The 13926-nt window shown below is 46.3% G+C and overlaps 1 protein-coding gene across 1 annotated transcript in view; it reads left to right on the forward strand.

Annotated features, from left to right (window-relative positions):
* Positions 1-8441: 8441 nt before the first annotated feature.
* The window catches only part of LOC121864793, a gene marked incomplete at its 3' end in the record, with an annotated part of 7525 nt that continues 2040 nt past the window's right edge, over positions 8442-13926 (forward strand). The window contains exon 1 of the mRNA XM_042363960.1: positions 8442-9604. Coding sequence (XP_042219894.1) covers positions 8873-9604 — 732 coding nt within the window. The remainder of the gene's footprint in view (positions 9605-13926) is intronic.

Here is a 13926-nt window from a genome sequence, read left to right on the forward strand (position 1 = left end):
AGCAGACAGGCGGCAGACAAAGACAGTTTAGACGTAGACAGACACTCACTCTCATTCCTCACACGCCTTTGGTCACAGACAAACAAATACACTTAACATGTCCTCATATCTACCTAGGTAGATTGATGAAGTGCAGCAATAACAACAACAACAACAACAACAAAAATAATAATAACAACAATAATAACAACAGCAATAACAATAACAATAACAACAACAGTAATAGCAACAACAACAATAACAACAGCAATAACAACAACAACAACAACAACAACAACAACAACAACAACAACAACAATAACAACAACAATATCAACAACAATAACAACAACAATAATAATAACAACACCAACAACAACAGTAATAACAACAACAACAACAACAATAATAATAATAACAACAACAACAACAACAACAATAATAATAACAACAACAATAACAACAACAACAACAACAACAAAAATAATAATAACAACAATAATAACAACAGCAATAACAATAACAATAACAACAACAGTAATAGCAACAACAACAATAACAACAGCAATAACAATAACAACAACAACAACAATAATAATAACAACAATAATAACAACAGCAATAACAATAACAATAACAACAACAACAACAACAGTAATAACAACAACAACAACAACAACAGTAATAACAACAACAACAATAATAATAACAACAATAACAACAACAATAATAACAACACGTCTTGGGGTCTCGCTGTCAACATTAAAAGTGGGGAGACTTGACATTACCTTAACTACTTAATATAAACTCAAGAGGATTCTAATTGGACAGTCTGGTAAACATTAGACTCTAGCCATGACGTCAGAAGTGTAGTGAACGGTGATTGGTCTGTGGCTTGTGGTAGGGGCGGGGTCACGTAGTACAGTAAAAAAAAATTAATAAATAAATATTTTTTTATAGTTGAATGGCTTTGTGTGTGTGTGTGTGTGTGTGTGTGTGTGTGTGTGTGGTTTTAGGTGTGTGTGTACGGGGGGGGAGAGCAGAGGGGAGAGCAGAGGGGAGAAGAAAAAATGGGGTCAGGGGGAGATAGAATGGGGTCAGGGGAGGAGAGGTGGGGGGGTGTACACTATATTACCTACACACAGGACGAAGGATCAGTGAAGGAATCCAGTCAGAGGGGCAATAAAGGGGTCCTAACACCTTCTTCTTTTATTTTTTTTGTAGAGAAAGAGAGAAGATTAGAGGAGGGGGAAGGAAGTTATAGTTCAGAAATTGAAGAAATTTAGGAGGAGGTAAGAGAGGGCTGGCTGACTAAGCTAATGGTGTGTTAGGGTTGTGTCATGGGTTAGTTATTGTCTGTCGGTACAGGCACTAGACATCCTACCCTGTCCCATATATGGGTGTTTTAAGGGCCTTATTTCATATTCCGCCGACCTTACTGGCGGATGCTGGTCTAGGGAGGTTGTCTATTGCCTGGCCGTGTAGATCGGGGGTGGTAATGGTTGTTGTCGTTATCTGGTGGGAGTCTTTGAAGGAGTTCTTGCTTTGATCGTTCTATCTTTTGCCAGACTCTGCTGGTCAGGGTGTGCAGCTGCTGGTTGATGGGTTTTATTCTCAGGTCTCTATGTATCTCGGCTGTGGTTCTGGTGAAGGGGTATCTTTCACCTGTGACGAATCTCAGGGCTTCATTTTGGACCACCTGTAATTTTAATGTTTGAGTGGTGCTCTTAAGAGGTACTGCTGGGTAAGTTAATATCGGTGTGATAAATGATGTCACCAGGCGGAGTTTTATCTTCTCAGGAAGCGCGTTAAAGCGGTATAGTTTTCTCAGCTCTCTTCTTGACTTTTCCTTCCTGGTGTGGACATGATGGGAGTAACCTGTCGTGGATATATGCAGGCCCAGGAGGGTGCCTCTGCTTTTGTATTCTCTCTGAGCATTATTGGTTACTAATGGATGGGTCTTCTTCCTGCATGAGGGTATCACTGTGAATTTCGGGAGACTGGTTTGGATTTTCCATTGTTTTTCGTAAGTACTTACCCTTTCTAATTCCCGCCTGGTGTTGTCGGCCTGTAACGCTCGCGATTTTCCTTGATGTGTTGTTATTATTTGAGTGATGTCATCTGCATACATAATATCTTCGTTACCAATTCTAGTGGGAGGCGGGGTGTCTCTTGCGTAGATAATATATAGGGTGGGGGAGAGGACGCTCCCCTGAGGGACTCCGCTCATGAGTGGGAAGGTCTCTACTGTGTGTTGTCCTACCCTCAGTCTGGCATTTCTGCCGCCAAGAAAGTTGCAAAGCAGCTTTTCAATGTTGTTGGGAAGTCCGAGTTGGCGGATCGTATGTTTTAGGGGAAGGGAAGGGGGGGAGGGACAGAGGAGAGGGGGGAGGAAAGTACGAACGAAAACTAAAGTAGAAGAAAAAAGAATTAACAGGAAGGAGGAAGGGGTAGGAGGAGGGGAGGGAGGGGAAGTAAGAAGGGGAGGCACAGGGAAAGGAAATGAAGGAGGAAGATGATGATGATAAAGACAAGTGCAGGAGAACGGGGGGAGGAGGAAGAAGAGAAAGAAAGAAATGAAGAGAAGGAAAGAGATGAAAACCTCCTCCTCCTTTTCCCCATTTTTCCTCCATCCCTCCTCCTTCCTTTCCCTCCTCGTCCTCCTTCCCCCTCCCTTGTTCTTGCCCTCCTCCTTCCTCCCTTCCTTGCTCTGCTCTTAACCCCGTCCCTCCCCTTCCCCTGCCCTCCTCCTCTTTCCCTCCCATTTCTCCTTTCTTCCTTCTTCCTCCTTGCCTCCTTTATCCCATTCTTCCCCTTCCCATCCCTCCTCCTTCCCTTGTACCATCAATAGGTGGAGGAATAGTCAGGGAGGGGGGGAGTGGTCAGGCAGGTACACACGGTCAAACAATACTATGACTCTGACCCAACACGGCAGCCGCTCATCAAACATGTACACAGACAAGGTGAGTGACCCTGATCCACACACCCCCACCCAGACCTCGATCCACACACCCCCACCCGTGACCCCGATCCACACACCCCCCCACCCGTGATCCCGATCCACACACCCCTCACCCGTGACCTCGTATTCCGGGGGCCGCTCAGAGGGAGGAGGGGAGGGGGGCGGTGACCTCGACTGTATCTTATGATGTAATTTGTTATGAGAAGTTGTAACCTGTGACCTTGTGAAGTGTTGTGTGGGGGAAGTGGTGATGATGGTAGTGATGATACACACACACACACACACACACACACACACAGGACTGGGCTGACATAATAGCGTCCTGATGAAGACAATAAAGACCATTTATAGTCTATATTTCACCTCTATGAGCACTGAGGTCAAGAGCTCCCTCCCTCCCTCTTTCCTTCCCTCCCTCCCTCTCTCCCTCCCTCACCCCTCCCTCCACCACTCCTCCCTCCCTCCCCATCCCTAGTGTAAATAATTGCTTTAATATTGCTTGGGTCATGTTGTGGGTCATCTTGGTGTAGTGGACGGAAGTGTCTGTGTGTGTGTGTTATGGTGGTGGTCAAGGATGATGGCGAGTGGTATTAAGTCCCTAAGGATTAAATACTTCCCCTTGATGAAAAATATTAAAATTATCCTGTCTATTAACATTCTTTTCAGCTGTTTTCGAATCAGTGGACGAGGGGCACGACTATGATGTGGTATATCTTGACTTTAGCAAAGCCTTTGACAGAGTCCCCCACGAAAGACTAATAAGAAAAGTGGAGGCTCGTGGCATTAAAGGAGATATTCTAAAATGCACTTAATCCGATTGTGGTAACGTCACAAGTGGAGTTCCCCAAGGCTCAGTACTTGGACCATTATTATTTATTATATACATAAACGACATAGATATTGGCGTAGACAGCAACATAAGGAAATTTGCTTATGACACTAAAATAGGGCGTGTAATTAAATCTGGCGAGGACTCCGCAAAACTACAGGAAGATCTAAACAAATTTTTCGAATGGACTGAAAAATGGCAGATGAAATTCAATGTGGACAAATGTAAAGTACTCAGTCTAGGAGATGTAAACAGGGAAATCAGATACCAGATCAACAACGATGTTATTGAGAAATCCGACTGCGAGAAAGATTTAGGAGTAATGATAAGTAGGAATCTTAAGCCAAGTAAACAATGTGTATTTGCTCGAACCAAGACTAATAAAGTACTTGGGTTCATACAAAGGAGTGTTAGTTACAAGGCTAGCGAGGTCATCCTAAAACTATATCTTGCGCTTGTTAGACCTCACTTGGATTACGCAGTTCAATTCTGGTCACCGCATTACAGAATGGATAAAGAATCCTTGGAAAGAATTCAGAGGAGAATGACAAGACTAATCCCGGGCATTAGGAACCTTGAGTACAGAGACGTAGAGTGAGGGGCGATATGATAGAGGTGTATAAATGGAAGTCAGGGCTAAACAAAGGTGATATAACAAAGGTACTCAAAATATTCAACCAGGAGCAAACTCGTAACAATGGTTTTAAATTATACAAATTTAGATTTAGGCGCGAGATAGGTAAACTTTGGTTTGGAAATAGAGTAGTGGACGAGTGGAACAAGTTACCAAACATCATCATTAACTCTAACACGCTGGATAGCTTCAAACACAGGTTGGGTGGATATATGAGTGATAGGGGTTGGGTGTAAACGGGACTGTCCAGTATGGTCCGCTGCAGTGTCCTCCATTCTTATGTACTGTTACATTTTCGTAGTTACTTATTCTTAGGTGATGAAACATTAATAATTGTGTGTGAAGATTATTCTTTTAATAAATATTACTTTACTCACCATAAACTAGCTGTATCTACCTGAACCACCAGCCACATTATATAGAATTTATCAATCAATTTGCGGGCCGCACAAACACTTGGTTCTGGTCGCGGGCTGCCCATGCCTACTTTACGTTCATCAACAACAAACAAACGATACTTTACGTTCATCAACAACAACAACAAACAAACGATACTTACCGACAACAACAAACCTCTCCGCCATGTTGTCTTCTTCCCAAAACATGATAACGTTTTACTTTTTTTACTCTCCTCTCGCCTACACTGTGTCCAGCTTTATCAGCCATTTAATTAACTTCGCCGCCGCTGGAAGCAATCATTCCCTCACACCGGTTTAGTTTTACTTGTCTGTCTGTGTCTGTCTGTCTGTGTCTGTCTGTCTGTCTGTGTCTGTGTTATATTTTCATGTTACGTTTATATATTGTGTTTGTGTCGGTACTTGTGTGTGTGTGTGTGTACTGTGTGTGTGTGTACAGAGTGACAACAGGAATAGTATAATCTCGTTGATAATTGCAAAGATTATATTATGATTGGCTAAACGTGTACCAGATGATCCTATCCCGGTGATTGGTCAAGCGTGTATTAATACGTCACACACATTGGTTTCTAATTGGTCAGAGGTAAAAATTGCCACGTAGTCATATGTTTATACCCATTGATGATTGGCTAAAAATTTTCGTACATCACTGTTTCGTCACAGATACGCGGGTACACGGGGCTGTGATTGGTCGGTGTCGTAAGAGGTAGAGGATTGCCATATCAACGTCAGTGGACCTTTAAATATTAGTGTTTCCTCTCGGACGTCATCACCCAGGAGGCTTTACGCCACTAGAAAATGAATTATGGTGTTAGCTCAGGCGTAATGGCGTTAAGCGACGACTGATGAGGGATGTGAGGGAGGTGGGATGTGTTAGGATGCATTGCGATATGTTGGGATAGACTGAGATGAATTGGTATGGACTAGGGTGTGTTGGTATGGACTAGGGTGTGTTGGTATGGACTAGGGTGTGTTGGTATGGACTAGGGTGTGTTGGGATGGACTGTTAGGAGTTGGGATGTGTTGGCCTGGACGGTACGACAGACAGAGAGGAGAAATGACAGAAAGACACAACCAGACGAGACGGGTGCACTAACTCAGTCAGTCAGTCAGTTAAAAATCTTGTCTAGATCCCTTTAAACCACCTACACCACCCCTAACACCTCTTAAACCACTTCACTACCCCCACCATCCATTAAACCACCCCCCCATCCCCCACTTAAACCACCCCATCCACCACTTAAACCACCCTCCATCCCCCATAAACCACCATCCCCCCTTAAACCACCCCCATCATCCCATCCCACACCCCCCACAAGATTAGGACAGCCCGTGAAAATATTGCTAATGAAACCCGTGGAGAGATCCGGATTCAGCTGCCCGAACGCCCGTAAAAACGTCAATAATGCCAGGCTTGTGGGAGACTGCCGCTGTCCCCGGGAACTTTACTGCCGAGGCGCGGTGGTTATTGGTCGGTGTGATGTATGGCGTGTCCAGAGCTGACGTCCGTGTGGTATTTATGCATACTACAAAATATACATGTATGCTACATGCTTGTTACGTACTTGTATATATGTGGACACGTATATGGATGACTGGGATGGAGGGCTGAGGGCTGGAGAATATGGGCTGAGGGCTGGAGAATTAAGGGCTGAGGGCTAAGAGAAAGATCATGAAGGGTTGAGGCCTAATGAAATAAATATTGGGGGCTAGGTGAAGGGCTGGAAAGGACTAAGGGTTAAGTAAGTAAGGCTCATTAAGGGTTGACCAATGGTTGGGGAGGGCCAGGGGTATAAGGGGTGATGACTGGTGTTTACTCTCTCTCTCTCTCTCTCTCTCTCACCTGGGGTTCAGCAGGTCGTGTGTCGTGGACTGATACTGTCGTGGCAAGACTACACGACATCCGGGGGATTACCTTGTAGGTCTTATGTTTTGTTCGACTCTACGACACGTGAAGAGACATCGATGATCAGCTCTGTGTGTGTGTGTGTGTGTGTCTCACGTCTACACAACATAAATTTAAAACACGTTAATATATATATATATATATATATATATATATATATATATATATATATATATATATATATATATATATATATATATATATATATATATATATATATATATATGTCTTGAATAAAGACGAAAGCTAAGGTACTCCGTTGTTTCCCTTTTCCCGTGTGATTTTATCAAGATTTATCTTATCCACGTTTTCATTGTGGATTTACATGAAATATATATATATATATATATATATATATATATATATATATATATATATATATATATATATATATATATATATATATATATATATATATATTTAAATTTTATTTTCTAATTTGCATTTTTTACCTGACCCGGAAGTTTCAGGTTCGTCAGGTCAGCTCAGGTCAACTCCTCACTTCCGGAGACTCCAGGGTTGAGGCGTGAGTCTGGTAGCACTGCGCCACACTAGGCATATGTGCCGCAGTTGGCAATAATGTATGGGTATTAATAGTCTGTCACACGTAAATTACGGGATCAGCTGTTGGCAATATTGGTAATGGGTGTTTTTTTGGTGTGTGTGTGTGTGTGTGTGTGTGTGTGTGTGTTGTGTGTGTGTGTGTTGTGTGTGTTGTGTTGTGTTGTGTTGTGTTGTGTTGTGTTGTGTTGTGTTGTGTGTGTGTGTGTGTGTGTGTGTGTGTGTGTGTGTGTGTGTGTGTGTGTGTGTGTGTGTGTGTGTGTGTGTGTGTGTGTGTGTGTGTGTGTTGTGTTGTGTTGTGTGTACCTTCCGCCGACCAAAACAATGCAGTAAATAGTGAGATAAATTTAGTCTTTTGATTTTGTAAGTTGCCGCCGCCAGGGTGTTGCAGAGACTCAAGCAACTCAAACAACTCAAACAAGAATCTTAGCTATACTGTTTTAGTGTTTGTGTTGCAGAGACATTGCAGTGGCAGGACTCAGCTGTTGCAACACTTAATGCCAGATGTATTTGGCTTGCTGAGGACGATGGTTTGAACCCTTTGGGGACGATGGTTTGAACCCTTTGGGGGACGATAGTTTGAACCCTTTGGGGGACGATGGTTTGAACCCTTTGGGGGACGATGGTTTGAACCCTTTGGGGGACGATGGTTTGAACCCTTTGGGGGACGATGGTTTGAACCCTTTGGGGGACGATGGTTTGAACCCTTTGAGGACGATGGTTTGAACCCTTTGAGGACGATGGTTTGAACCCTTTGGGGACGATGGTTTGAACCCTTTGGGGGACGATGGTTTGAACCCTTTGGGGACGAAAGCTTTAACCCTTTGAGGACGGCGGTTTGAAGTTTGAACCCCTTGAACGTTTGACTCTTCAAGGACAATGGTTAATGCTTTTGATGACCATGACTTAAGCAGCTCACATACTTCACAAGACACACACACGCCACACACACACACACACACACACACACGCCACACACACACGGAAACACACACACACACACACACACGGAAACACAGTTACCTTCTGGGATGGTGAGTCGGTGAGGAACATGTCTGGTCGGTTATATCAGCGTGTTATCAGCGTGTTATCAGTACGAGGTGCCCCTGCTAGATGCCCTGAGAATGACAGTTCTTCTTTATTGTTAACAGAGATAAGCGGTGCTGGGTGGTAGCGTCAAGGGTCAGTCGCTGCTGGTGGCAGGTGAAGGAGGGAGGTGTGGCCACGCCCGCGGCTCCGTGTTCTACTGCCTCAAAATTTATCACATGTGACTGTTGAGTCGTAGGAGCTGGGTTGTGTGTGGTGGCCAACTCCGTCGTGAAGACCAGCTCTGAGTGTTGGGAGTGCACGGGGTGTCGTGTCCGCTCCTCACGCCAACGTTCGTGTTTTGTATGTGATCTGAATTGTTCAAACGAGACTGTTACGAGTGTGAGTGTTCGTGGGTGTCATCTCTGGTTGTCTTACGAGACACGAGACGAGCCTCAGTGTTGGATCACCAGACGTACGGCGTCAGGATCATGAGGGACACGTGTAGGAGAGGTATTGGCAGCCACTGAAGGGTAGTCTAGATTCTGTCATTATCAGCATGGCTAATTACAAGACCAAGAGACGCCCGTTGTCCTGTGAGGTGCACCTGAGTGTTATTCAGGAGGAGGAGCTGGAGAGTCTCAGGAAGAGGCGCGAGTGGATGGAATCTGAGAAACACAAAGGCAGACGAAGCAAAAGTGAGAGTGATGGGGATATATGCGACAGAGGCGACGGCGACAGTAATGATGTCCTGGAAGACGAGGTCATGGCGGGACCTCAACAACTCCCCAACAACGACGATATCAGCCCCAACGACGTCTTCAGCATCGTCGACGACGGTGACGACGGCGCCCCGGGCGGTAGAAATGACGACGAGACCGACAACCTTAGATCATTCTACACACACCTGGACGAGAGGTGGCTGACCAGTAGCCTCGGGGCCCTCTCCATAGACCGCCACAACTCTCTCACTCTCTCCTACAGACAATTACCTTTCGACGAGGATTTGAGCCTGGCGCCGGGTGAAGGGCCCAGGAGCGTCCTCCGCAAGACTAACAGCTTGGATTACATCAAGCCCAAGGGAAACAGCTACATTCGACGAGCCATGCCCTTCCTCTCTCGCATGACGTCAAACCTAAAGCGAGCTGTGTCGGAGAAGGACCTCTTAAAACTGACCGACTTCTCCGTCGCGACCTCGATATCACCCAGCCCGCGCTCTTCACCCACCCCTCATTCACCCACCGCCCACTCACCCACCGCCCGCTCACCCACAGGTCGCCGTGAGTCAGCGGTAAGCCAAGAGGTGTACAAATTAGGAGTGTTTGATAAGTCACGTTGTTGTTGTTATCATTATAGTAAACACTTGAGTGAGGTCCCCCATCCACTCACTGTCCGCAACCTTCATATTTTGATCATAACCCAAATACAACAGTCAGGAAATACATCAATACTTTCCCAATATTTTATCACATCACATAATTATAGAATAAGATTATTATAATTTAACATTACCTTCAGTGTTGTTCAGGATTCCCCACGTGATAAAATAACATAATAATGAAATGCGAAAACAATGTTGGTGTTTGAACGAGTATCAGAGCTGTAGTTGTGCCCGACTTAGCTAGGACGGTGTTGTTTATTTCAAGCACTGGGGACACCTGGAGTTATATATATGTGTGTACTAGATCTCACGTTATTCATGTCCTCGTTAAATTATTTTTCTCACCAAATTTATCAAACATTCAGAATTTGTGATGTAAGTTTCTGGAGACAGATAGACAGACCTGTGACTATGACCGGGCAATGCTGCTCCATCTTCTTCCTCACTGAGAAACATTCACATACTAGTGAAGAAGAAACAGTGCCAACCCTCCCATTAATTCCAGGTGAAGTACAGTTAGACTTGAGTTTGTGTATTTAGATCTAGACAGGTAACACGGGCTAATTGGGGATCAGGGTGGGTAGTCTAGTTAATTAGTTATCCTTGATCACCTGAGCTATCACACCTGGAGATTAATCGCACTAACGCTACCTAGAGGGGTTAGATTAGGTTAGGTTTGGTTAGGTTAGGTTAGATCTAGCCGTCCGTCCGTCCCAGTATCGCCACCGTGGGCAGTGGATAGATGTGAAGCCAACTTGTTGCACAGGTTAGGTCATGACTTAAGGAATGTGTCTATTGATTCTCAGGTCAGGAGGTCAGAGGTCAAGTTCAGTGTTGCTTGGCTTTAGTTCTCAACGAGGATTAGGTAACTGCACCTCCCCCTCCCCCCTCTCCTACCCCCATCTCCCTACCCCACCCTCCCCTACCCCCCTCCTCCCCCACCCTCCCTATCTCTCCCTACTCCCTTCCTCTACACCCTCCCCATCCCCCTTCCTTCCCCCAGCACATCCTGACGCTGTGCTGTAATATTAGTAACTACTGTATAAGACTGGTACTCCCATCGTTGGCACTTCCTTCTCTAGCACTCCACCATGACACTCTCCTGTCACTTCCCCCACCCACTACCCCCCCTCCCAGCCTTCCCCCCTCCCTTCCTACTAACTCCCCCTGGCACTACCCTCCTCCCCCTCCGGCTACCCCTGCCCTACCCCGGTTCACACCCCCCCCCTCCCCAAACCACCCTGTAAGCTGTGATTTGTGTGCAGAGGCCGACCTCAAGTGACGCGGCCCAGTACTGCATTTAAGGGCGCCTCCTGGTCACCTCCTCCTCCACCTCCAGGGTTGTGGGAGGCACAGATGATCATAAGTATTTTTCAGAATTTCAACCCTCTTCCTTCCTTCCTTCCCTTCCTTCCTTCTCATCCTCCTCCTTCTCCCTCCCCTTCCTTCCTTCTCCCCTCCTCCCTTCCTTCTCCCCCTCCTTCCTTCTCTCCTCCCTCCCTTCCTTCTCCCCTCCCCTCCTCCTCCCTTCCTTCTCCCCCCCCTCCCTCCCTTCCTCCTCCCCTCCCCTCCCTCCTCTCCCCTCCTCTCCCTCCTTCCTTCTCCCCCTCCTTCCTTCTCCCCCCCTCTCTTCCCCCCCCCCTTCCCCCTCCCTCCCCTCCTTCCTTCTCCCCCCTCCCTCCTCCCTCTTCCTTCTCCCCCTCCCCCCTCCTTCCCCTCCCTCCCTCCCCCCCCCTCCCCCCCCCTTCATCCTCCTCCCTCCCTCCTCTTCCCTCCCTTCCCTTCCTCATCCCTCCCCTTCTCCCTCCTTCCTTCTCTCCCTCCCCCTCCCTCCCTTCTCTCTCCCTCCCTCCTTCTTCTCCCCCCCTCCTTCCTTCTCTCTCCCTCCCAGGCAAATCTACTCTCATTTGTCAGGCCGCCAATCCTCTCGCCTGTTTATGTCTAATAACACTCACTTAGTGGTGGCCTCTCTCTCTCTCTCTCTCTCTCTCTCTCTCGTGTATAATTGAGTGAGTGAGAGAGAGAGAGAGAAGAGAGAGAGAGAGAGAGAGAGAGAGAGAGAGAGAGTACAGGTAACAGCAACAGGTGAACGTCTGATAAGAACACTCCCCAATGTGTGTTCCTGTCTGCTACTAGTTTCATACTTCAGGGCCACCTCCCTCCCCTCCCTCCTCCCTCCTTCCCCTCCCTCCTCCCTACCTCCTTCCCCCCCACCTCCCTCCCCCTCCTTTCCTACCCCTCCCCCCCCTCCCTCCCCTACCCCCACCTCCCTCCCTCCCTTCTTCCCTCCCCCCTCCTTCCCTACCTCCCTCCTTCCTTCCATCCTTCTCCTCCCTCCACCCTCCATATTCCCCCTTTTTCCTCTTTCCACCCTCCTCCTCCTCATCCACCTCCTCCTCCTCCTCCTCCTTCCTGTTGACCTGACCTGGATGATAGACATCATCTTGCGGGTCATTTAACTCTCTTGTTTAAGGTCGAGTCCGAATTCTAGTACTATTTCTAACTCCTGCTTGAGGACCATCTTTCTCCCCTCATAGCCTACTCCCCCGCCCGCCCCCAAACAACAACAACAACAAAATAATGAAAAGTAAATAAATAAATAAATTAACTCCCTCAAAATAAGATTAGCCATTAAAAACCGTCTAGTCAACTTCATCCAACTCTAACATTGGCAATAAACAGATAACAACATAACAAGTTATAACAACACACTATCTTCTCTCGATATCCCCGTAGATATCTTCTGCTGGTGAAGGCTTAACCTGATATCACAGTCCCTTTTTTTATTCTGTGATAACATAAACCTCTTTAAGTACGATAATATAAACCCCTTTGAGTACGATAACTTAATCCCTTTAAGTATGATAACTTAACTGCTTGACTACGATGACTTAACCCTGTAATGAGGGAACTCTCATATAAAGATATAGGTAGAATTTACAGTAATAGGATGGATACAGTGAGGTAGTGTGGCCGAGTAGTTTAATGTGTTCTTACGGGAAATATTCTAAACACCGATTCTAAGTACAGCTAACTGAATGACATGTACACGTTAATAGATCATTATATTGCCGGTACTAGATAATGACTCGGACACAAACATGAAATGGATTCACTTCCCACTGTAAGTAACTCACCCTATGGATCGTCCTGACAAAGATTAATGTGGGACCTGAGGGAGGCCCAACAGCTGGGGCGAGTGGTCCCGGCGGGCGCTGCCAGCTGGGGCGAGTGGTCCCGGCGGGCGCTGCCAGCTGGGGACTCGGTGCTGGGAAGGGAAGTCCCCCTCCCGACCTTGACTTGTGACGAGTGTGACTCCGTCTGCCTCTGGGTTCTGTCTCACCCCCGGATGATGATGATGAGATGGACAGAAGAGAGCCATTTGCTCTGAAGATGGAAGACGGTGTTGGAGGAAGATAAAGTGGGAGATTTGATAGCAGGCGAGCTATCCACCTTGCAGGGACGGGGGTTATGTTTGCCACGAGAGCATTTCCCTTTGGAGCTGTCGGCCCCTTACATTGGAGGTGTCAGGCCGGCAGGTGTCTCCTCCAAATTATCACTAATATGGGTGTGTTTGGCCAGGTGTCACGTGTACTGGCTTGAATTAACAGGATCATGTCGCCTTGCCCCTCATCATAGTGTGGCTAGAACTCCTTTTCCCTTAATGACCGTGACCTTTGTTGGGTCAGGTCTTAATCTCACCTCAATTACTGTAGGGTGGGTCACCTTACGTGCTGTATGCTTTGGTGTGATAGACAGTCATTACAACCCCTTGAGTACCATGACTTAACCCCTTGAGTACCATGACTTAACCCCTTGAGTACTATGACTTAACCCCTTGAGTACCATGACTTAACCCCTTGAGTACTATGACTTAACCCCTTGAGTACTATGACTTAACCCCTTGAGTACTATGACTTAACCCCTTGAGTACCATGACTTAACCCCTTGAGTACTATGACTTAACCCCTTGAGTACTATGACTTAACCCCTTGAGTACCATGACTTAACCCCTTGAGTACTATGACTTAACCCCTTGAGTACTATGACTTAACCCATTGAGTACTATGACTTAACCTCTTGAGTACCATGACTTAACCCATTGAGTACTATGACTTAACCCCTTGAGTACGATGACTTAACCCCTTGAGTATCATGACTTAACCCCTTGAGTACCACGACTTAACCCCTTGAGTACTATGACTTAACCCCTTGAGTACTATGACTTAACC

This window comes from Homarus americanus, unplaced genomic scaffold (genome assembly GCF_018991925.1).
Source record: "Homarus americanus isolate GMGI-L3 unplaced genomic scaffold, GMGI_Hamer_2.0 scaffold59303, whole genome shotgun sequence".
In the NCBI taxonomy this organism is placed as follows: Eukaryota; Metazoa; Arthropoda; class Malacostraca; order Decapoda; family Nephropidae; genus Homarus; species Homarus americanus.